At 42.0% G+C, this 24,999-nt stretch overlaps 2 protein-coding genes across 3 annotated transcripts in view; one reads left to right on the plus strand and one right to left on the minus strand.

Annotated features, from left to right (window-relative positions):
- The window catches only part of iqgap2 (IQ motif containing GTPase activating protein 2), a 29,623-nt gene extending 5,089 nt beyond the window's left edge, over positions 1 to 24,534 (minus strand). The window contains 27 exon segments of the mRNA XM_079367673.1: positions 166 to 306; positions 493 to 717; positions 827 to 990; positions 1,076 to 1,219; positions 1,368 to 1,576; positions 1,864 to 1,933; positions 2,012 to 2,083; positions 2,340 to 2,423; positions 2,659 to 2,829; positions 2,955 to 3,097; positions 3,187 to 3,354; positions 3,702 to 3,792; positions 6,977 to 7,140; positions 7,322 to 7,446; positions 8,418 to 8,578; positions 9,075 to 9,238; positions 9,450 to 9,537; positions 10,049 to 10,212; positions 10,470 to 10,557; positions 11,192 to 11,370; positions 11,480 to 11,593; positions 12,483 to 12,550; positions 13,819 to 13,895; positions 15,628 to 15,705; positions 16,076 to 16,232; positions 21,382 to 21,481; positions 24,178 to 24,534. Coding sequence (XP_079223799.1) covers positions 166 to 306; positions 493 to 717; positions 827 to 990; positions 1,076 to 1,219; positions 1,368 to 1,576; positions 1,864 to 1,933; positions 2,012 to 2,083; positions 2,340 to 2,423; positions 2,659 to 2,829; positions 2,955 to 3,097; positions 3,187 to 3,354; positions 3,702 to 3,792; positions 6,977 to 7,140; positions 7,322 to 7,446; positions 8,418 to 8,578; positions 9,075 to 9,238; positions 9,450 to 9,537; positions 10,049 to 10,212; positions 10,470 to 10,557; positions 11,192 to 11,370; positions 11,480 to 11,593; positions 12,483 to 12,550; positions 13,819 to 13,895; positions 15,628 to 15,705; positions 16,076 to 16,232; positions 21,382 to 21,481; positions 24,178 to 24,223 — 3,455 coding nt within the window. The 5' untranslated portion in view covers positions 24,224 to 24,534.
- f2rl2 (coagulation factor II (thrombin) receptor-like 2) lies at positions 3,779 to 6,433 on the plus strand. Of its 2 annotated transcripts, XM_079354844.1 has the most exons (3): positions 3,779 to 3,816; positions 4,686 to 5,040; positions 5,350 to 6,433. In XM_079354844.1, exons 2-3 carry the CDS (start codon positions 4,977 to 4,979, stop codon positions 6,390 to 6,392), a joined length of 1,107 nt encoding a protein of 368 aa, XP_079210970.1. In that variant the 5' UTR covers positions 3,779 to 3,816; positions 4,686 to 4,976; the 3' UTR covers positions 6,393 to 6,433. The 2 variants fall into 2 exon arrangements, with proteins under 2 accessions (XP_079210970.1, XP_079210969.1); XM_079354843.1 differs by lacking the exon at positions 3,779 to 3,816 and having other exon boundaries at positions 4,443 to 5,040.
- Positions 24,535 to 24,999: the final 465 nt, after the last annotated feature.

Here is a 24,999-nt window from a genome sequence, read left to right on the forward strand (position 1 = left end):
GGCAATAACGTTAGCTTTGAGAGCTAATGCAGCTCCATCCTTATTTATTCTTCCTAATTATCTCGTTCTGATGAGCAGAAAACGACAACAGAAATCGAGCGGACTGACAAGCAGAGAGTCACAGAGCACAAAGAACAAGCAGACATCGACACTCCAGAAACTTACGGGATATTATCGAGCGAGGACACAATGGAGTTCAAGACCTTATCTGTAGCCGCCCGCAGCGACAGACTGGATGCCTCCAGCCTGCTGCGTACTTCCTCATGTGACATGGCCTGCTCAGGGGTCACTTCATAAGGCAGCTTACTAAAGGGGCGACAACAATAAGAGTGGGCAACAAAAGTGAGTGTCTAGTTCATCTTTTTTAGAAATCTCTGAAAGGACTTTGCTTTTAGCGTAGAAATAATTTTTAAAAGTTCAGTAGTAGTTTAAAGTTAACGTTACATAGACAAAAAAACAAACCATACCAACAGACCAACAGCACAGTCCTACCTGGCCTCTCCAGTAGCCGTCTCCAGCTGGTTCACCCAAGCTTTGTACACGTCCACTGGGTTGGTGTTGATGCCAAGACTCTTGTTCTCGATGATGTCTTTGACCACTGACGCCAGCAGCTGCCTGAGAGTGTTGTGGCCGCGTGCACCTCTGTTGAAGCTCACCACCATCTTGATGACTGTAGGGTTCCCCGTCACTATGTCCTGGATCTGGTCCACCTTGGAGCTGTGACACATTGAAGGAGACTTATGGGAACAGTTCTTGAACCCAAACAAGCTTCGACAAACAATGTGGTTTTGGCGAGTGAATATTTTTAAGTTTCCGAGGTAACCACCTGATTTCCTCCTCCAGAGCCGTCTTGAAGAGTTTGAGCAGCAGGTATTCCTCTCTCTGGTTGGAGGCGTAGTTGTACAAGGTGAAGATCACAGTGTCCATGAACTTAGTGGACTTGTTTTGGGGCATCTGGAAGATCAGCTTAGCCAGATATGGTGGATTGGTCTTAGCAGGGGAAAGAGAGGAAGGGGTTAAGTTGAGTTGAATATATTTCAGTTTGAGTTTCATTTGAGGAGAGTTTTTGCATCACCTGCAGCAGGTAGAAGAGGTGTTGGTAGGCCTCCAGCTTCCTTCGTTTCCCTTTATTTAGGCCCTTTATACCCAGCCTATCTCCTGCAGTCGACTCTTCTTTATTTTTCTTGCTCTTCATTTTCTTATTATGAGACACCACATCCTTTTCAAAGAAACAAACACTGCATGATTAACTGGCAAACATCTCGTCACAGACTTAATCACAGTTGTTTAGAAGCTATGACTGAAACCCTGAGCCATCAGCAGCTATGATTAATGTCAACACATGGTGCTTTTCTGTCACTGCAGACCTGCAGAGTGATCCTGTTCTTCACCAACAGTCCGATCTTAATGTCCATCAGGTTCAAGTCTTTCTCCATCTGCTGATTGGAGCGAATATTGGTGACCACTTCCTCCCGGAGCCGTGTCACTTCCTGTTCCTCCTGAAGGTCCAGGGGACTCTGCTCCAACAAGTGGACAAACTTGCGCACCACTGACAGAGGAGGATCCTTGGCCCCGGCTACAGTTTGACACAGAAGAAAGTTAGCAAACGTACCGCTCTTTTATCTGCACCTAACATTTAGAGTTAAAGCTAACTCGGTCTAAAGCAGCAAACACGTCTCAGTATCATGAGACAAAAGTTTAACAAATGGTAACTGACGAAGGTTCATATATTTAATCTAGGAGCAATTATTTAACATCTTTTAAAAAGGACTGTAAAAAAAGCCCTTACTAGTCTCAAATCGAGATCTCAAACTTTTATTAAATCAGACAAATGAAGGACTGTGAAAAACATGTTTGACTTACTGAGTGTTCTGTAGTCATCTCTGGCTTTGTTGGCCTTGAGAAAAGCCTGGATCTTTACAATGTCCTTTTCCTAAACACAGATCAAAGTGAGTCTCACACAACCTGGATGACGCTGCTCAGTGATGTAAACAGGTAACAGGTAACTCACATGATCTTTGAAGAACTGTAACCTCTGATTGTATTTACGTTTGGCTTTCCACATCTTTACTACAGACTGGATCTAAAAAAAAAAAAAAGACATAATATGTTAACTTGGTTTGTAATGTGAAGTGCATGCAAGTTAATTAAGTCTTAACAAATCTCTCTGAAGATCTGAAGTTGATTTTGGATTCGTGGCTCAAGGTTTCCAGAGACTGGAGGTAGAGCTGCCTCTTTCGTAAAAGAAGGTTTTTATATTTATACAAATCTCACTTTGAGCGTTTAGGGTTGAATACCTGTCCTTTTGTTTTGTTATAAAAGTGCAACAGAATGAGTACCTTAACAATGGAAGTAACATTGTTCTGAAGCAAGTTCATCCTGTCTTTGTACATTTTCCTTTGTTTGTGACCTTTCCAGCACGCCTGCAAGAAAAAGGAAAAGTGATCATGTTTAAGAAATCCACTGAATTATTTAAGTTCATTTACATTTGTCATGTTTATTCTTACAATATTTAAACCACTTCATTTAATATTTATAACAGAAAAACACCAGTATACATTTATCTAATGTAAAGCCACAGAGAGCTGAAGGGTCACTATGGTTCACCTCACCTTTCTGATTGAACTTCTCAGAGCTCAACGTTGAGAAATATCTTACCTGCAGTTTGACGACGTGTGGCTCTTGTTGGTGCAGATACTCCATCCTCTGGTGATGTTTCTTCCTGACCAGGTAACCTCTGATCCTGGCCTGCAGCTGGGTCACAAAGGACTCATTGGCCAACCATAACTGTCCCCTGTTATATTCTGCAGTCACACCACTGACAACGCTCTGAGAGGAAAGACATGTTGACAAAGTTCTTAAGATTAAACAAAAAAAAAAAAAGTACATGAAAAATACATCAATACATCTGTAAACAATGGAATAGTTAAACTGTTCAATGCAGAAGGGGATACCTGGATTTCCTCCTTACTGAGATGCTCAACATTGGGTTCAAATCCTTCTGGCTCCTCCCAGGTGCCCTCTCCAGTCTCCAGGTTATAGTAGTAATTATATTTGTCCTTGATGCTATGTTTTATCCACACACTTTTAGTGCTACCTGGATGAATGCAGAAAATTCCTCTTTTAGAAACAGACTGAATACAGCCTTTAAAAACAGGCTGCTTCTGTGAAGGTTTTTGAAGTTACCTTCAGCGGCGCTGCTCGTTTGTCTCTGTCTTAGTTCGGCCTGGTACGTGTCGGCACATTCAGGGAGCACCGCTTTTAGTCCTGCACCAGGAACCTGCAAAGCCTGCAGTGTATTCTGAGAGGCCCCCTCAGCCACTGTCCTGTTAATATCAGCCACTGCTCCAGCCACTGTCGAAGACAAAAAGATTGAAAAAAAAGAGGCGCGAATTATCAGTACTTAACAAACGATCATTAGAGGGGCAGAAATGAATGTTATATCACTGAGTATCAATCATGATCCTGTTACCCTTTACATTTTAGTTACGTGTTTACATGCCAACAACTTCGCAATAAAGATTCTACTCCAGTTTGTTGACAAGATGGAACCTAGTACCAGCCCAAACTACGATTCATTGAAAACACTTGTGAGTTTGCTACATCAGATTTTTACCTTACAATCATTTATTGTAAATGCTTATCCTAATAAATAGAATAAACAGGACTTGGTTTAGCTATGCTTGTGATAGTTGACATACATGTGAGAGCCTCCTCTTCATCCTGATTGGCTGTGTGAATGGCCTCTTGGATTTGGTCCAGCCACAGTACTGCAGACTCATCTCCAGAGCTCTACAATCAGATCCAAAACTCGAGGTCGGTCATTCAGCATGAAGACACACATAATGCATCGTTCACAATTTTGACTTGGTACAAAATGTCCCATCTTTTAGAATAAATGAAGTCGAATTATTAAGTCAAGAAATTCAACACAAGCTGATGATATTAAAGCAACAGAATATGATAGATGGGGCCATTTCCCCTGTGTCCAGATGTAAGATCTATGGAAAGGCTAAAAGACAGAAACCGTTGTGAATAGGAGACTTTTAACATATCGAATCTTTACGCCCACTTTGTACTTAAAACAACAAACTGTGAGAATCAAACTTCACAACAACCACAAAGAATGTTTATTCAGGCTGCATTTGTTTTGGTTCTCAGGCTAATCTTAGAGAACTCCTATGGGGCGCGGGTGTATCCCTGACCACAGCGCCAACAGGAAGGAAGCTGCCATTAAAACACAACTGACCGGACTAAAAGCGGCCTCTTTGTTTACATCTGCATCAGGCCAATCACTTCCCAGCAAAGCCATCGTGTAGTGAGAGTGTGGCTAGTTAGCTTTGCTTACAGCTGCTGTGATGGAAAACATCCCCAAAAAAATCCACAGCTTTAAGTTTATAATGCAGAGTCTGTGTTCATGTGTGACATCATCTTAGTGGTTTTAAAATAATTATTATCTGAGCTGCACAACAAAAAAAACATGAAGGGATATGGAGAAAGCTTTTTTGTTGTTGCATAGGATGAGTAGTGTTTATGGCTGAAATGAACAGAAATGAACAGACTTCCTTTCATTAAATAAAAACAAATATAGAAACCCAGTTGAAACCATAATCACATTAAAAACATTGTGATATAGCAGATGTCAACGTAATTGGTAAATGATTTGCAGCTTTTGATAAACTTAGAAGCGGATCCCTCCCTGGTGAGTCAGTGGGCAGATACTGACGCAGGCAGAAGGGAATCCAGCTTTCAAGCCTGGACAGGAAATGTGCTCACTGCTCCGTGCAGACATACAAGCGCCCCACAAACAGAAGCGGGAAGCTGAGCTGGAGTTCACATCGCTATCAGTTCTACACTGTCACTCTGCAAAGATGCAAAACGGCAAATTTCACCATTGGAGGACTGAGCAGAAACAACACGGAGAGAGCTGAAGAGAAAAGAGCTTTACAGAACCTGGGATAGAAACAAAGAGGGATATGGTGGAACTTGTGCCAGGACTTCTCCTTTGCCTGATGGCAGTCCAGGCCCTCCAGCCTGATGGTAAGTACATTCAGATACTAAAAGAGAGAACTGCTAAAGGATAAAGGCGTTCATTTGAAGCCATTTCTAGACTCAGAATTCTGGAGTGCTCGAGCTGTCCTCTCTCCATAATGAAGAAAAAGGAAATTACAAACAACTACGACAAAACTGACAACCATACATAAAGTTAATGCTGCAATAAAAAATAGAACCAAACCTCCATGTGGCTAAATGTTTTTGTTTCACGCTCTGATGTAGTTTAAAATGTACTTTTATCACAAACCTCAGCTGCTTTGAAGTTATAAACCTTGTTCTTCTGCCTCCTTATAGGACACAGAACCAAAACCAACAATTCATCTGTTCTTGAGCCAAAAACCTTTGGGGGGAGGACAGTCAAACACAACCGCACAAACCAGTTTTTTCCCAGCACAGACCCTGGGCTGGATGTGAACCTGGAGGACCCGGTGGCAGATTTTACCCAAGGGGTCCTCAGCACCTGGGTCATCCCTCTATCCTACATCCTGGCCATGCTTGTGGGTATCCCCTCAAACGCTTACATTCTTGCCCTCCTCAGACTCAGAGCAAAGTCCTTTTCCACCGAAGTTCTCTATCTGAACCTTGCCCTTTCCGACCTGCTGCTCCTGCTCTCCCTGGCACTGCGGGTTCACTATCACTTCAACAGGAATAACTGGATTTTTGGAGAAGTCTCCTGCCGGCTTATCACTGGATTATTTTATAGCAATGTTTACTGTTCAGCTCAAACTATAGCATGCATCAGTCTCAGGCGCTACCTGGCTGTGGTCAGGCCGTTTCTGTACAGAAGACTGGCTAAGACCACTCTGGCAGTTTGGACGTGCTTAGTTGTGTGGTTCCTGTTTGTGGCAGCTCTCGTGCCTGAACTCCTGGTCAGGCAGAGCTTCCATGTTGCCCAGCTCGGGGTCACCACCTGCCATGATGTACTTCCCCGAGACGAAAAATCTTACTCCCTGCTGGTGCCATACAGGCTGATTCTGATAATTACCGGATTCATCGTACCCTTCCTGATTTGTATCTTTGCCCATGTGTCGGTGGTATACCACCTCGGGCAATCCCGCTGTGATTGGAAGCCATTCATCAGGGTCAGCACTCTGGTTTTCATCATCTTCGTGGTGTGTTTCTTGCCGAGTGGCCTCCTGCATATCGCCCACTACATCCGCCTGTTTCTAAATGGAGATGATAGACTGTATGGATACTACAGAGTAGCAGTGTGCCTCTGCTGTTTTCACAGTTGTCTGGACCCTTTTCTGTGCGTGCTCATTTCAAAGACGGCAGCCTCAGATCTACAATTCATATCAGTCCACGGGACCCTTCAGAGACCGGCTGTGAGGATGTGAGACAAGTTGAGTGTTCACAGGAGATACATCCATGCAAAACAATTGTTTGCAGGTTTGAACTTTCCTGCAGGTTTTTAACAAAGAGTACAAGCTGGACTGTGAATTTAAAATGTGATCTCAAATGTTGAGCAATATCAGGATCAAAAAAGGAACATGTAGACTAAGACACTTCAAGCAGCTTATTAAGTGAAGCAGATAGCGGATTAGCTTTGAGACAACTTTCTTCTTTGCCTGTAACAAGTTAGAATGAATGAATTAAAAACCATTTGCACATACATTTTCTCTCTGCATTTCAGTTACACAACAAATATTTCAAAGGGGGCGCCGCTAGCCTAGTGGTTAGTGTGCAAACCCCATGTATGGAGGCGGTGGTCCTTATAGGCAGGTGGCCCGGGTTTGAGTCCAACCTGTGGCTCCTTTCCTGCATCATTCCCCCCTATCTCTATCTAGGTATGCAAAGCAGCTGTTAAAGTCACGTAAAAACTAAACAAGAAAGGTAAAACTCAGACGTGTGCTTATTTAGATATTAAGAGTTGTACCTTATGTCATCTTGTATACATTGTATATAAAACAAGTCCTATTACCTGGCAAAGGAGTTGCTTGGTATATTGAAGGACATCATGGTAGTGTTTGGCTGTGTCTGGCTTCACCCCAGTCAACTTGGCTGTAGGGAGGAGCAATGCTGCAAGAGTCTGCTGATGATCACCTGAGCTCAGCGCCTCATTGATCTCTGCTATAGCTATAATGCCTGCAAGTACAAGACAGGGACAATACATAGTTTTTATTCATTGTGTGTTTTTAAGAGTCTTCATATTTGAATTACACCTAATCAAAACCGTTCCCAAAGGTTCTAAAGCAGCTGGCTGTAAAGTCCTTAATTATACATCAAACCAGTAACACACAACCACAAATCTGCGAGTCTTTCTTACGCTCATGCTCCTCGTGGACCTGCACATTGACTGTGTCGATGCACTTTTGAACGTCGTTCCACGTGAGAAACTCTTGGCCATTAGCAAGAGCCTCCTCTCGCTCTTTGATAAGAGTGTCAGCATACCTGAGGGAGAAAAACCACTGATGAGCTGCTGCAACGTGTCATGGTACAGTGTGAAAGAAACCAACAGGCATTATTAGACTACTCAGTGTTCACAAAGTATCAGAGACCCGCAGTGAAGTGAAAAGACACGCAGTTTACATATTCATCTAATGAGCTGAAGTGCTTTGTTTGAAATTCATGCTTTCTCACCAAAACTTTGCAAGAGTTCCGGGGTTGTAGAAAAAAGAAAGTTAAGAAATGGCAACAGGACTATCAAGGCCATTTGTCTAAGTCTATCGTGTTGAAAAAGATATTTAAGCAACTGCCAAACAAAAAGACTGAAACTACCATCACAGTTTTGTTTCCCATTTAAAAGAGCAATATGCTAGCACACGTAGCGCTTAAAATGTGAACTGCAGTCCAAATTCAAAACACTGAAGAGAGCTGACTGCCCCCTCCTCCCTAGAGTGAATGTATTGTGCCTGTTGCCGTGTAGCAGACACTGAAGCTTCAGTGTTTATCCAGCCCTTTGTCTTCCAACATTCCTGCTTTCTAACCATTCATTTATCTTCAACATTTATCCTAGTTTTATCACGTTTCTGGATGAGCAGCTTTTTAAAAAATGCTTTATAGGCCCATTAGATCAGCTATATCTGAACACGGTCGTCTGCCTGAACCATCGCTGTAACACCTGTGGGTTTGCCTTGCAAACCGAGGGGTGTCCAAAACGGCTGTGTTCCCTAAAACTGCCTACTTTCTGTTAAAAACAAAAACAGACCCATCCTGGACCAGAATCAAAACCTAGAAGACTGGGTTCTCCATTGTCGTAAGTGGAGCCAGCACGTATGTTTCCTAAATGTCTGATGATACAGTGATCATCTCATGACTTAATTCAGTAGATGTCTTACATATTGTGTCTTTATTCTATGCACTGTCAGTTCTGCTTTGTGCTTCTCATGAGGCCACAGCTCTCCATCCTGCAGCTGTCTCACCTGTTGAGGTTGTCTTGGTCCATGTTGGTGAAGCCCAGAGGAGAGTCTGTCAGTTGTTCAATCACAGCCTGAGGGTCTTTGGTGTCCAGCACCTCATTCAGCACTGCTACCGCTGACAGCATCTCCACGGCAACACTCAGCTCCTCGTGGCTCAAGCCGGACTGATAAAATAAAAACACAGTGACATTTAATCACAGGTTTCAGCAAAGACTCCAATTATATACTTGCTCCAACCTTGTGTATATATGTGTATGATGTGCTGCCCATAGTAGGACCATGCGACTGTACGGAACATTCAAGATGCAGTGTGCACTTGAACGGTATGTGTGTTTGATACTGCACAGCAACAAAAGTGCCTGACAAGATAGCTGAGACAGATGAATTTCATTTTTGAAGTCAATATGGAAAATGGAAAAAGGAGTGGAGCAGTGTGTGTGCTCTCAGCCCACTACATGTCACTTCTCCTGCCGATGTCTCAGATTCAACATGATAGTAATCTCATTAAGTCTCCCTATGTTTGTTACTACCTACTTCCAGTGGTAGTTGAATACAGCCTGAGCCCTTTGGAGGCACCACCAAGCAGCCAGTGGTTAAAAAGTAAGTCTATCTTAAGCGTACGTGGGTCTACGAGCCACATTCTTAGAGACGATATCTCACCCGTCCTCCTTGAAGCTGCAAACTGAAGAGTTCCACCTGATAGAGGTTGGCCGCAGTGTGGTAGACGATTGGTAGCTGTGCCTCAGGGTTCGTCAGCTCCTCCACCGTCTCCACGGCATTCCCAAGACGAATGGCCGTGTTGATCGCTGCAACTGCATCAAGTTCTGGAAAAAACAATGATCACAGATATTCACATCTTGTTAATAAATCCAGACATGATTCTGGAAACCCTGAAATAAAAAAAATATGATGAACTGTATTACATAGGGACTATCACTTAGATTGTACATGTGTGCTTTGAGAAGCATGCTACAAAAACAAATGGGACATTAAACTAATCACGGTTGATAACCTTTAGTAACAGGAGCTGCTTACTTCGTTTCTCCGCCTCAGCAAAGTCATTACAAGAGCTGACCACTCTCTGAATCTCCTCTTTGTCCACCATCACTGCCCTCCCTCCATCCTGCAGCACAAACATCAGAGTATGGTACTGAGATAAAACCTGATCCAGGGTGGATTCAGCACATCTTAATCCAGGAACAACCTTTTGTTTTTTTTCATTACAGCACGCTGTCTTTTAATGTCTGTTTTGTTAAATCCACACAAAAACTCCAGCTAACTTCATGTGTGTCTATATACTGAAAATCTGTTCAGTTCACAAACTGTGTGATCATAGCTAAGCTTAAAAAAGATGACTAGTAAAAGATGAGTTGTTTTTTATTTAAAGCAAGTTGCTAAGAGACAATAAAACTTATTCTCTCAAAAAGTGTTTCTGTATTTTAAAAAGCATTATTGTATGCATATGTTCTGTGGCTTTGTAGGGTTAACTGTCTCTCATACTGTATGAACAAAAAACTTCTTTATTCTACTTTCCAAATACAGGCTTATCTTTTGTATGCAATCAACAACAGTGTATTTATGAAACAGCTTCCAAAGAAATCTTAAGTTGCTCTGGAGCATAAGGTCCGGTATACCTTGGATTTATGTTGGCAGTAGGTGGCAAAATGCTCCAGGTAATAGTGACTATTTGACTCCTGGACACCGAGCAGGGCCAGAGCTTCAAGCCTGAGTGCTGCCAACAGAGCAGCCTCATCCTGGTTTGACACAGCTTGATTCACCTGCCTGACTGCTTCCTGGACTGAAGACGGGGAGAAATAAAAACAAAACAAAAAAAAACAGAAGGCATCAGGGTTAAGATTCTACGTAGTCTTTCAGAAACATTTTTTAAAAGCAGCCTTTTTTATTCCTATATTGACTTCACTTCTTAGCAATACTGCATGTTCAGAGTTCATTCATGTCTACAGTTTCGACACAACAGGATAGTTTTAACGGTACGTGACAGTATTTCAGAATAAAAGTGTGTTAAAGGTCGTGTCTGAAGGGAAACTTTCTTACCGTTTACAAAGTCAATAGAGGCCTGGATCTCCTGCTGAGTCAGCAGCTCCTCATAAACATCTCTTTCTTCAGAAGAAATTGAGGAACGCTAAGAGACAGACAAAAGTGATTGAATGTTTATCATTTTGTATATTAATTCATACCTGGTCACATGGTTTTTTTTCATTACTTATACGATATATGATCAAGTTACATATATAACATTTGAACATGTTACATTTGAAGCATTAGATGGAAATTGCTGGTCTCTGTATGTACAGTATTTGTACAGAGATTGTGAGGCAGGGGTGGTGTGTGTGTGTGTGTGTGTGTGTGTGTGTGTGTGTGTGTGTGTGTGTGTGTGTGTGTGTGTGTGTGTGTGTGTGTGTGGGGGGGGTTGTATTTGGTTTAGGACAGCTGACATTGCAGACACTGGAATGTGCTGGCTACACCAAAATGAGACTGTGCGGATCATTCTCTTTCAGACCATGGCGAGGACATCTCTGCAGATTTTGTTTTAATCTGTCTGAGACACTGAAAGAAACATTAAGAACTAAATATCTGAGAAGCTCGACGATGACAGAGATGTTTGAGTAGACAAGCAAAAAATAAATGATCTGAAGTTATTACCCTCTAATCAAGTCATTTACAAAGCAAAGAACACAACAACAACAACAACAACAACAACAACATGACACAAAAGAAATATAAGATGCCACTTGAGTGTTAGGGAGGCTTCTCACCCCGCCTGACGACTGATTCTGTTTACGAGCCCTGGCCTGGCTCAGTGTGTCCTGGTAGTCTTGGGCCAAAGCTTCCTGCGTGTTCCTCAGCATGGCGTTGGGATTATTTAAGGCTCCCATTGTCACAGATGCCTGACCTCTGTCCACTGCCTCGTTGATGGCAATCACAGCAGCATGCACTAAAGGACAGCAGAAAGTGTGTAGTGCAGTATATTAGTGAAGGAAAAAGACATGAGGTGCTAATTCTCCATCGTTCAGGATGGCGAGTTGAACAGTCAGAGGACTTACAGGCAGCTTCATCCACTGACAGTTCGTTGGCCAAGATTCCTCCAATCTTACTAAAAGCTGGCATCTGAATGCCATACTTCTCCAGCTCACTCCTCATGTTGCTGATCTCTTCCTCTGAAAGACGGATACATTGATTGAAATGGTGTTGCATAGTCCAGTGCTCAAACTTACAGCAGAAACAAGAACTTGATATACTGCCTGTTATTTGACAGAGGACAAATGATAAAACACAAATACTGAATGCTGCGATCAAAATGGATTTAAATCCCATTTTAAGGTTGGGACACATCCATCAACATGTTCAGTGTGTGAACTGCGCGCAGAACATCAAAACTCTACAATCATTTCAACTCGAAAGGTTTTAATCAACTTTATTATTTTTTTTTTTAATCTAAAGGAGTCATGTGAAACATTTAAATGTTTTTTCCTTCCAATTAAAGTGTAAATCTTATCAAATAAAGTAGAAGAGGTTTGGGAAATGTCCTCCATTGAAATACTTAAGGTCTAAAACTACACAGGAAACCTTTAAAGACTTGGAGACAACCTTGATTGTTCCTAAGGAAACGTGAACGATAGATAGAAGTTAGTTCAAATAGAGGTGAACACTGAAGTCAACACTGAAGTGACTCACACGTGAAAGCACTCTGAACAACTCAAAGTCAAAAACGCTGAAGTGCAGAGCTTTAACTGTCCTGTTCAGATTCATTTCATTGGCTTCGAGGTATGTTGATGCTTGACAGCAGAAAACAACACTTTCATTATTTTCAATTTAATACCATCAAGACAAGTAAACATTCAACGAAGAGAATCGTCATTAAAACATGACATGCTCATTAGTTTTGTGTTTCAAAGCCCGAGGGCGTTCATTCTTCATTTTAAGGAAGCAATCAATGACAAGCCCCTTGTTTCTCCTCTTACTTTAAAGGGAAACGGAGCTCAGAATGTTGGCATCATTTTGTCCAGTGCTTTGGTTTTAAGAGAAGTGGGTTTTCTCTGCTCTTACCTGTAAAGGCCACTTTCCCCAGCAGATCCTGGATCTGTGGTGCAATGCCGAGTTTGTACAAGTACAAGCTGTAAAACACAAAATGAGACAAAATGTGAACTCACGCCTCCCCCCCAAAAAAACGACAACACAGAAGCACTTTAAAAATTCTGATGATAAAAGGCGTGTTATGAAGATGTTTGTTTAGGAGTTTTCTATATAACTGCTCTTATGGCCGATCATTTCCCTCAATGTCCCATTTGCACCAGAGGGGGGAAGTGTTGGCTCACATTACAACAAGCAGTCTGAATGAACCAGCAGGCTCAGTCCACACTGAATTCAACAAGCAGGTGGCTGGAAACATCATCAAACTTTCATCTTCCCACCGGTGCTTGATCAAAGGTAATGAATTATAGATACGTTTAAGGCAGGTGTAGCATGAACACAGCAGTGAAGGAAGCCACTGGAGCTATTTGTTCTGTCCTCTGGTCCCAGAGTGTGTACACATTCAAATGCACTCTGCCCTTGGAATTCAGACAACTATCGAATGTTTTTAACTTGCATGCAGCTGAAATACAAACACAGAAGCAGCTGGCTGGAAATAACACAGGTGGCCAATTACAAGCCAGAGATACAGCTGCCTCGCTGGGAGAAACTTGCAATCTCTAAACTGCCACCACAATCTCCACCACATTGACTTTTACATTTATATAGCAAATGTACTATGTTCTATATATATATATATGACTTTGTCTTTTATTTTCATTTTCCACCACACTGAGTGAAAAGCAGCTTCCTGTTGTGCCTTCATGTGTTTGTACCCGGGGGAAGCAGAGTGTTTGGGGTCCTTGTTTGAATCAAGCTGGATAAGCAGGAAGGAAGAGCACGTGTGTGCAGAAGCAGGGAAGGAAACCAATTCTCTCAGGACCTGAGTGAAAGACTGCGAGAGAGAAAACAATCCCAGCAGCTCACACTAACACTCCCTGATCTGTGTTTGGCTGACTGGACGGGTCAGATAGATAAAATTGCCTCTTCACTTTCATTCAAAGTAATCTCAACTGTGTGAAGCAGGAACACACGCCCTTTTACAGTGAGACCAATAAACTTTTCTTTTGAAGTGTTATCACATACTGTATATATAACCGAGCTGAGATCGAGATGAATAAATAGATCTCAGTGGTGAGACAGTCAAGTAAACAGTGTGACAGAAAGCCCCGGCTCACGTGCTGTGGAGAGTTTCCACAGGCTGTTTTAATCCTGTGGATGTGTTCATCTAAAGCCGTTTAAATTACAGAGACAAAAACAAATCACTGACATTTTGAGCAAGAGGCTCAAGTGAACAATCACCGCTCGTTACCTCAGTGCGTGTATGCAGTACACCACTTTGGGCATGTTTTTCCGATCATACACGTCAGTCGTTTCAGGATAAAATATCTGAAAGGAGAAAACAACAGACATTTATTGCTCTTCATTTATCTGCATCAGACAGGTTTGTAGCCCTCACTGGTGAACATTAGAACACAATCCATCAAGTCGTCGCTTGTGATTTCACACTAAAGCTGCATGAGGAGTTGAAGGGAGTGGACACAATAACAGGAACACTAGTCCACTACAATAAATACAACCCTGTGAAGCACATCATTTTCAGGGCCACAGAGCTGAATCAACACCACAATCGAAAACCCTCATCCATTCATCCAACCCATTCATCACAGAGGTAGAATTCATCCCTCTGCAGTGCATTACGTTTCAGAGTTCCTGCAGGCTGCCGTAGCTCATGGCACCAAATCTTGTTGCCTTACTTTTTTTATTTATCTCTCATGCAAAAATTTGGCCACTGATAGTACGTGTTTTCATGGATTCATTCATCTTGATGAATTTGTGGCTATATCTTTTGTGGATATTTCTTTTAATTGTGTCATTCTTTTAGGTTTGTGAAGATGTACTACATACATGTGTAAGAGATATTATTACAGTAGCAGCAGTTATATTTGGTTTGGAGACAAGTGTCTGTTGTTGTCTGAGAGATTTAGCTTAACATAGATGTTTGACATTTGGCTGAAGGAGATGAGTTCTTCATGCCTTATACAGAGTCAAGTATTTGTGGGCTGTCTTTCTATCAGAATATAAGGAACACTGTGAAGAAGAATACTTTGCCAGTGATCGTGAGATCCTGGTCCACCACCACTAGCATGTGAGATTCTGAGCAGCATGCCAGTAACTGCAAGGTTTTGGTCATGAATCACACATTTATCTGTTTCAAAGAGCTCAGTTTCTAAAACAACGGACTCCACTCTGACACGGCCTTTGGGTGGGATGTTAGCGCAACATATTTCCTGATGCCCTCAAAAAAAAAATCACCATTTTCTTAAAAAACATGAAATGATGAAATAGGCATCGCCTTAAAGTGAATCAGTTTCTCTTGAGTTTATCTCATGAAATACGTCATGATGTTGAGGCTCTTCTGTAAATACAGCCACAATACGCTTGGAATTACCAGCGTTCCCAGATGTGTGCAATCTGTGTGCGCACATGAATCACTGAAACTTTAATAACAAATTAACAACTGGTAGTCAAACTCGATCACCCGCTGCGGTACCTTCTGTAGCTGAAGTATGTTTATGCAAAAACAGGCCAATTAATGTTTGACAAAGACGAGGCCTCCCAGGTGCTCAGTGGCTTTTTGTTGACTTGTACGAGACTTCCTCACCACTTATTCACAAACACAAACACACAAATTGTTTTTACAGAGCTGTTAACTGTCACCATGATTAATGAGGATAGAAACCTGATGCACAAAATAACACCCGATTGCTTTGTACGCTCGTCCAGCACATTTTTACATTCATTTGAATAACAGCATTTCTCTCTGTTCTCTAGATCTTATGTGCTGAATATATTCAATAACAAAGTCACCCAGAGGTGCTGAAGGGATAATTATGACTTCATAGAGACTGTTCAAAACTCATTACCAAGAGTTATAGACTCCTCAGTCATCAGCATCACCAGTATCACCAACATGTTATTATATAGATTATATTATTATAACATGTCTTCTCTTACAATAAGACAACTTTGAAAGCATACATAATGTTTATAGTTGAATAAAAGTTTGTTGTCGGGGATTCCTGTGTCTGCTCGAGGGGCTGCAGTGAGAGCCTCTTACCTTGGGGAGACCCACTGACTCCATGGCTCTGAGCCACTGCACTGTGTTGTCTGTGTGTCGGAAGTGCAGCCCTCTGCTCTAAAGAGAACAACACAAGCAAAGAAACACATGATGTTATGATGTGCCAGACTTCAAACAAGGAGGGTTTGTGCATCTAAGGCAGCACTAAACACATTCAGAGTCCTTCTAAAACTGTGATTAGATGCTAAGAGGAGCACAAAGTCAAGCTTTTGTTGGAACTATTACATCGTAACGAGATTCTTTTTTTTTTCTTTTACAGTGAAGCTAAAACACACACGTGCCACGTTTCCTCCTTTTCTAATGTGAAACTACGAAAAACCGCCAGGAAGTGCCTGACAGATCTGGTGAGGAGCTTCCTCTCCGCGATGACGTAGGCTGGTGAAACGCTGCACACAGTCGAACTCAGAACCTCAGGAGCGGTTTGTACCTTATAGCGTGACTGGTCTCTGTCGTAGATCTTTTTCTCTGACACCATCTTGGGGGCAAAAAAGTTGGAGAGTTTGCCCAGGTAGACGCCATTCCTCAAGCCCTCCTCCAGTTCTGTTGTAGGCGGCAGGTCCTCATCTAGGCAGGCCTCCATCCATCTGAAAGACACACAAATCAAGTTTGTTTCATAAGCAGCGTTAATGTCAGACTGGATCAGCTTGAGAGGGATTTTTTGAGGAGTACGTCTCCAATCTTAACAATTCCTAAAAGAATTTCAATCAAACTGAACGTGTTAGAAGTGTAAAGCTTTAAAGTGGTTAACAACATCTTATCAAACTGTACTTCAACTAGCCTAGCTGAACATACACCATGGCATACTGTGGTTACAGTAAGTTTATATACAAGCATCACTCCACTCTGTTTATTTATTTCAAAAGTCTACTCTACTTGATTTGTACAAAAACGTACAGTGAGCCAAGGACTTAAAATATACTTGCATAATAAATACAAATCGTGCTGCCATTTAAATTATATATATATTAAATTATAAAAGTATTTTAATATTTTACAGCCGACACTTGTTAAATCTCTGCTATTTAATCTGAATCTCTGACAGCTGGTGAGTAATCATGTTGTTTGCCTTTGTTTAATAAAAAATCCTTTCTGAACTTTGTTTCTGTCAATGCTGAACTAAAAGGTTGTTATAAAGTGTGCTATAGTAGAAAGAAGCTCTGTGTATGAGCAGTGATAACACACTGGTTAAATCTATCAGTTTGTTAACCAACTCAGTGAAGGCTCCACCTGTTCAAACTTTCTACCAGCTCACATTTGGAGCAGCAAAGTGTTCTGTGGGCTGGAGAAAACTGGGCAGTGATTCAGCAGCACCCACACTGAGCCCGGCGTGCTTTTGGGAGGGGGCTGTGGAGCCTTTAGTTTGACCTTTGACCGTGCGAGGGTTACCATCACTGTTCAAGGCTCATGAGTTTGACTTCAGCCAAACTCATTGTTATCATGAAACGAACAGTGGTTTCCCCTCTCGGACAGACCTTTAAAATAGTGAACTGAACAAAGCAAACGCAGTTAATGTCCAAGTCGTTTGACCTTTTTTTAGACTCATGTTACTTTCCTTTGAACAGATTGAGGACGTGTAGTGAATGGACCTTCCACCAAGTAAAGCCAAAGGATGAGGAGCTCCCCCTGTTGACTGGCTGCAGTATAGGTTATAAAGCTGCCTCCTCTTTGTTTCTAGACAGGCCACAGGGTCAGATTTGAAAAACAAAATGCACACGAGTTACATTTTTCTCAAATCTGCTTTTCTTCATGATAGTTATTATTATTGCACCCTTTGGTGTTCAAGCCACCCATTATTCTGATAAGCTCATTCTGAACCACGACACTGTGCGCACTAGATTAGCAGAGTAACGCAGGAACAGCGAGAGAACTCATGAGAAACATCGAAACAAGAGTCAGTGAACTTCCACAACCGTGAGCGTCTGCTTTTAAAATCTGTTCTGCTGTGGACTGTACCGACCTGAGGGATCTTTGCTGTTCTATCAGCGAGTCAAATGAGTGTTTTCGACAGCGGAAGAATTCCCCATTCTGTTCAACGGGAGGAGGCCGTTCATTTAGTACGTCGTCTGTGTGGTTCAGGAGCAAGTAAGAGTCAGAGAATCTGGAAAAATCCATTCCTAAGAGCTGGTTAATGATTCATGAAAATGTTAAATTATTATGGTCTGAGACTCTATTACACATTATCCTACTGCCCGCTCATGACACCATATATTCGATCGTGGCTTCACTTTGATTTTGCATTCCTTGCACATCATCCTACAACTGTATTCATTCTTTGCCAAAGATGGTGCTCAGCTAGGTTTTGTTCAAAGGACTCACTGATGGCAGGAACCCTTACCTTAGTCTGCAAACAATAAAGCCTCCCTCAGGGAAGTGCACAGGCACCTTGTTTAGGTTAATTAAGAGTGTGTGGGCGATCAAACGGTCCCATCTGCCAAAATATGCGTCAGCACAATAAGTCAAACACAACCAGCCGTGAACCGTCAACACAGAGCCAGTGATGTGTGAGCTAAGGTGCCTCGAGGAATAAAGCAACCTGACAAGAAAGCAGTTATGTGACCTGATGATGACGATCACTCGTAAACAACAACTGTATTTACACATTTCTAAGAAGGACAAGTGTGATGTTGTTGTGATTTAAACCATCACACTGAATGAGCTGCTTGGGGTTTTTTTAATAAGGGGAAGAACAAACAGGGATTGTTTAATAACCAATCACAGGATGATATTTTCCCTCAGATGGATAAAAATAAAGTACAGAAATAAAAACAAAACACCAGATGTTATAAAATTGCCTTGAATAAGCATTACGTTATAATGAAATTAACCTTAGACAACCAAACTCTAACAAGTTCATTCTTTGTGCTTAATGTGAAGACGCTCGGCCCAGAGGACATTACTAAGAAAACGAGTTCACAAGACCCAGAGACCCAGTGTTTACCAAGCCTCACCGAGGATATGACACTTCTCAGAGCCACAGCAAATGATCCGCTATGTTTTGGTCTGGTATCAAGCCACGCTGTTATCTCAGTATCAGTTAAACCCGTACTTTGCGTTTTATTCACTGCATCTGTTGACTATACAAGTCTAAAGATGAACACACACACACACACACACACAAACAGACATGGCTCCTCCAACCAGGGTTTTGTCTCTCCCTCAGAGTGACACACCAACCGAGTGGAGCAAACGCAGCTGACGATCAAGATAAGCGCGGCAACAACACAAATAAGACGTTTGGCGGGAGACCAGTCAAAGAGACTTCCTGCATTGGTGACATGGCTCTCCTGTGAAACTTCACTTCCTGTTCTTAAAACAATGTCGGGGAGAAGTTGTCTCTTGAAGCAGGACGGGCTCGCACTGCTGTTTACAGCCGCTCACAGCAGGCTTTCCTGTCATTGTCCAAATCTGCTCCCCAGCAGAATGAACCAAACGCAGCTTTCTGGACTCTGAGACCTACAACCGTCCCAGTCAACAGAATATTAGAATTAGTCAACTGAACTTCTCCGCTTGCAGCTACAGTAATTCTGTGTACACACACACACACATACAGTGTATTTTGTTACTTGCGTCACGTAGTTTAGTCATGCTGGTCATGAGGCTGTGTTTGTGGAGTTGCCTCCATGTGTGTAAGGGGAGACGTGTATCAAGGCTTTTAGGGTGTGACAATAACTTTGATCTAGATAAGGGCTTCCCAAAGTATTTTTTAAGCCTACTTCCAATCAGGGTGCCAGAGACTGGGGACCCCCAGAGTCCCTGAAAGTGTTTAGCGAAGATCATGTAGTGCACTGCCTGAGTTAATATTATCCCCTGTGGATTAAAACAACTGTACGATCATCTAAGCACGCTGCAAAGTATTTTCTCGGGATAGCTTCACCTGGTCCCATTAACTTTTAAAAAAAAAAAATTTAATAAATGTAATGCACTTTTCTGCTTTCCGGCAGTTGAGCTGATGTGAAAGATATGAGGTCAGTGACACAAGTTGTCATCGAGGAAGTGCAGGTTACTATTCCTCTGTTTGAGCCGATCCATTGAACTGGGATTAAAGTGAAGAATAAGCGACACTTCGGCTTTTCCTGTTATAAAGAGTTGAAATGCTGCTCTCTTAAAGCCATACTGTGGTTCAGGATCACGTTGCAAAGGCCTCATTGAGCATTTTCCGACAAATTAAGAAAATGAGGGAAATCACAGGATGAATTATTGACTTGTTACTTTTTGTGCAGCGGCTTTGCTAAAGGACACCTGATCGATGCAGCGTACGGTTCATTGAAGGTTTTTACACAATGATGTTCCTAAACACTCCTGAGATTTGGGTTCATTCTACAAACACAACATGCTCAGACAATCGAGCTACGTATTTAATGATTAGATGCCTGTTGTACTAAATCAGCTGTTTCTACATGGTCGGCTTGTTTCAGTGACTCCTGACCTCAGAGGAAAAATCCTAATCCCGCTCTCTGTGTAGTTGACAGCTTCATTAGGTGTGTGTCGTAATCCTGATCTAATTTGACACATTCCCAGAATAGTGCTTCCATTCTGTCAGCAGAACTTGAACAGGGCGAGAGGAAACCTCCGAGTAGTGTACAACCGGTGTGACAGAGTTAAATAAAAGTCACTTTCAGGTTGACTGGAGTGTTACGAAAGTGTCATTTCCTTAAACGGTCGCAGTGTAAATCAGCAATGGTTTATTTTAGCACAGTGACAATCAGAAAGCAGATACCATAATCCAGGTGTGGTCCACTTATGGCTGCAGACTGACTCCTTGTTCAGCCTCGCCTTCCTCTCTTTTTGTCGACCCTTACTAACCCGTGACTAAAGCAGAGAATGTAGACTAGCTGAGTCCTCTTTACGGAGTCAAAGTGCAAGTCCAGCTGTTAAACAGTAATCTGGGAGAAAACGCTGATGTGAATCCAGGAAAGGCTGTCTTTGGAACTCTTTGTTTGTTCATCACCTTACATCAAAGCTTTACACCAGTTCGAGGGATAAATAATCAATCTCTCTCTCTGTGCCTGGGTGGGGCTGTTGAAATCTGTAAAGATTAAACCACCGCCTCTTGCTGCTTGTTCCGATGGATGCCCACGCGTAGAGGAAGAAGACAGGAAGTGGTTACGTTTCAGCTCTGCACATGCACCTCACTTTATATAAAAAATAAAAAAAAGTCTTTGTTGGGTTCAAATTGTGTTGACATTTTCTCTTGTGGAAATCATTGCAAGATGATGGAAGTCAGATTCACTAAACTGAATTCTCTTACACACCTTTAAGGTTTTCTTATTTGATCGTTTCCATGATCAGAGGTTCAGGGAGTTCAGGGAGCCACTTTTTTTTTTCCCACTAAGTCAGCAGCTCCGGTGTCTTAATCACACTCTGTACTGTACTGATGACTGCCTCCAGCTCCATGCCGTCATCTCACTATTATGCAGATTGGGCTTTTATCCCTCGTCATAACTCCATGTTTCTACAATGAAAACCTCACACGCCTATCATTTGCAGCTGTACCTCTCCACATGCTTATTTCTGAACCACACCCTGCTGTATTGATCTCTGCAATAATAATGTTCTTTCAACACACCGGCTGTTTAACATCATCAAACATTCCCCAGCGTGTCCCCAGAGCTGATGTGACGAAGCAGCTGTACGAGAGAAAGGAGTCCTTTTCAATTCAGCGTACGTGTCCTTTAGCCTTCTCTTTCCTCCTCCCTTCCCCACTTCTTTTCAGGCCTCCCTCCCTCATCTTACCGCTTGGCCTCCTCCAGGTGACACAGGTACTCGTAGGCGATGTTCTGTCGTCTCCTCTCGTCCATCTCCTCTGCTGACAGACGCTCATCATCCTGGATGGCTGAAAAAGGAAGTATACTCCTGATTACATGACTGATTTTGTCCAATTCAGCATCATAGGCTTGTGCTCTCATTGGCTATTTCACACACTAATGTAGTGTTGGTAGGATGTTGTAAATCTGTCATCCTGAAATAAATCCTTTATTTCTGTTTATCCATGTTAGGTCAGCTGTAAACAGGAGCATGACCTACATTGTTGTCTTTTACGGTTCAAGTTCGCTTAGTATTTACAGTTTATTGGATACGTTTCATGTTCAGTAGAGACGAGGTAAATGTATTTTAGACTTATATATGATTTCAAATATTAGACACTACTAAAGGATGTCCGTTCAACATGTTATCCGCGTTGATGTTTTTTCTGCTCATCTAAAAGTTGTACTTGTCCATCAGGCTGAAATGAACGATAAGTTCTGTCAATGCGTCTTGTGACTTATGGCTGAGAGCTTTGAGGGTCATTCTTGTTAATGGGAGTTTATTTTGACATCTCACGCCTTATTTCAGGGAACTGGAATAACTAGGACAAAGTGGCCTCAGTGGGGGGGGGGGGGGGGGGGGGGGGGCAGCAATGGACAAGTGACTTCTGCTTTACCTGCAGCTTAATGAGTTCTCCCCCCTCCCCCTCCCCCTCCCCTCCCACGCTTCTTACCCTTCTAATCCAATCAGATCTCTTTATTTCTGGCTGGCTGGAGGTGCAGTACAGTCTACAGGCATGAGTGCTATGTTTAAGTTGAACATATCCCCTTATAGACCAACCACGCATCCTGTTCTCCTGAGTGTGACTTTAGCAACACTAACATTGATGTCATCCATAATCTCTTCATTAGGGACTTGTAGTTAGTCAAACATGCACACACTGTTTAAACAGATGAAAGCAAACACACACACTGTCACACTATTATCCATGAAGGTTACTATCTGTAGTGATGCCTAGATAAACTGGTTGACCCTGTTGATTGATCAGCTTAAACTGTGTCACCATACTGTCAAGGAAGAGGGTAAAAGAATATGCAAACTAAAACTCTTTTAGGGTTTGATTTTCTACTATGGTCAGTTCAAAATAATCCTCCAAAAATTCTGTTTTTTTATAACATCCAAAGACGCTAAAGTCTGGGCTCTGCTATCAAACACAACTCTTTGTTTAGTAAATCACCGAAAAATAATACTTAACAATTTGACAATCATGCAAAAAAAAAATGCAAATGTGATCATCATTGATCATTTTTTCCGTATTAGCTTTGAAGCACATTCTGAGACGCTTCACAGCCATCTGCACACACATCCGTTCAACAGGGAGAGAGACACATGCCAAACACTTGCATGTTTACACACACCACACACACACACACACACACACACACACACACACACACACACACACACACACACACACACACACACACACACACACACACACACACACACACACACACACACACACACACACACACACACACACACACACACACACACACACACGATGGGTTATCATGTCCAGCCACGTGGCTGTTATATACTTGAAAAGCTCACTAACACAGTATACAAGATGAGCTGTAGCAGCTGTACGGTTGACTTCAATGCAAATGTGCATGAACACTCATCGCAGGGCCAGATCAGCCTGCATGCAGATATTACACACTGCCTCTTTCAATGACTCACTCACACACTTCCTGGAAGAGCCTGTCTGAATCTTTAGAACTAAGCATCATATTTTTAACAAAACAGAACGGGTTTGTTGGTTCTTTTTTTGTCACAGGGTCAGTGGACTGTGTCATGGGCACCGTGCCTATTACTCAGGATTTTTGTTTGTCTGCAGAGTTTTTTTGGCAATTTTTTTTTTTTTTTTTTAATGGGGGGAGAGAGGAAACACACACACGCACACGCACACATAAAGTATTTTCTTGGGATAGCTTCACCTAGTCCCATAACTATAAGCCCAACAAGGATCTCCTCATCTCTTTATACACATGAGCAAATATGCATCTACACACCCTGCAAAGTTTAGGGCTGACTGAATGCAGAACAGAGAAGAGTTGGTCATTAAAAGGCCCAAAAGTCAAAAAAGCTTGTATTGATGACACAATTGATTGGTCTTATCTCTTAAAGCTGTACTTTGCCCACACATGTAGGACAGTGACAGGAAAAATACAGTCAACTCAGACTTGCTGAAGTGTTTTAAACAGAGTTTAGGAGCTGTTAGCTGACTCACAATCTTGACATGAACTATACAACAAGTTAGACATTTCTCAACAGCAGCTACTACAGTTAATGGTTAACCTATGAGAAAATGCCTTATGTGTGGACAGTCTGATATGCTGACTGCCAACATTAAATAACTAGATTATATTCACAGTGGTGCAGTTTGGGTACATTCAAGGAAAAATCTCTAAACTTCCCAGAGTTCAACTTTGAGGGCATGTAGTCTGGATGCAAAACAGCTGCTTTAATTCAAAATGATGGGAGTCCTTTACGTTAAGACAAGTCTAGTTGACAGTTTTATTACAGATAAGTTAGTCTTTATTTCCACAGTGTTGGGGGTGTCCTGCAGCTGAAGGGATCCAGGTGCTGCTTAACCACCTGCTGCTCATCAAACAGAGCTGTGAGCAATCCTTCCGTTAGCTGGTGTTCACCACATATCTCTCACAATCAAACAGACAGGAATGAGACAGCTTAAACCTGTCGGATAAAAGTGTAACTTACTTCCATAGCGCGGCTTTTGTAAAGGTGTTGTTTCTTCATGGTACATCGTGCGTCCTTTCCTCCGCTTATGAACCCGTCTGAACTGGAAAGAACTTCAGGTTACGAGCTAACGTTGAGTGCCGCGCCTCTCTGCTTATAATAACACTTTACAATAACTGCCCTGGGTAACTTTGGAGGAAATGTCGATAAAGTGAGGCCTGAAACATCTAAAAATGTGTGATAAAAGCGCAAACTGTCACTTGAGGCAGACCCCCATGATGTGCACTTCTTCGAGGCTTGACTCCTGTTCAAAGTGTCGGTGTTATCTTAGCAACGTGACGGTCCGAGGTGAAATGATTGACGGGACAGGAGATAAATGATGAGTCTCTTGCGCCACCTGCTGGTTGAAGCGTTGTGCTCCGATAACACTACTACAAGGACTGCACAAATAACATGACTATTTATCCTTTCTACCTTTCTATCTAAAATGTATACAAATGTAAATATATCATATTTTAATTGCAATTCACATTTACATAAAATGTTTAACAATCTTTCGTGATTTATGAACGAACCAATAATAGTAGCACCAAATGGTAGGCTGATCGTTTTAGCTTGCATTTTTACCCTGCATCCACTCGATGGCAGCATCTCTTTGACTTTATGAATCAACTCACCTCAGAAACAGCCTCATGGTCTTTGTGTCATTGCAAGTAGCTTACTCAGTACCTAGTGTACTGGGTTATTCTTTCTCATTTATGCCACAGTAAGTTAACTGTTAAACAGTCCCTATATTGTGAAAATGATGCATTTGACCCTCCAAAGTTAAAATATTTTGCAAAA

This window comes from Symphodus melops (genome assembly GCF_947650265.1).
Source record: "Symphodus melops genome assembly, chromosome: 1".
Lineage (NCBI taxonomy): Eukaryota > Metazoa > Chordata > Actinopteri > Labriformes > Labridae > Symphodus > Symphodus melops.

Bases quoted from the DNA above. Each gene is read 5' to 3' on its own strand.
- f2rl2 (XM_079354844.1), top strand. From the start codon at position 4,977: ATGGTGGAACTTGTGCCAGGACTTCTCCTTTGCCTGATGGCAGTCCAG. The intron at 5,041-5,349 runs GTAAGTACATTC...GCCTCCTTATAG, and splicing joins CCAGGCCCTCCAGCCTGATG to GACACAGAACCAAAACCAAC.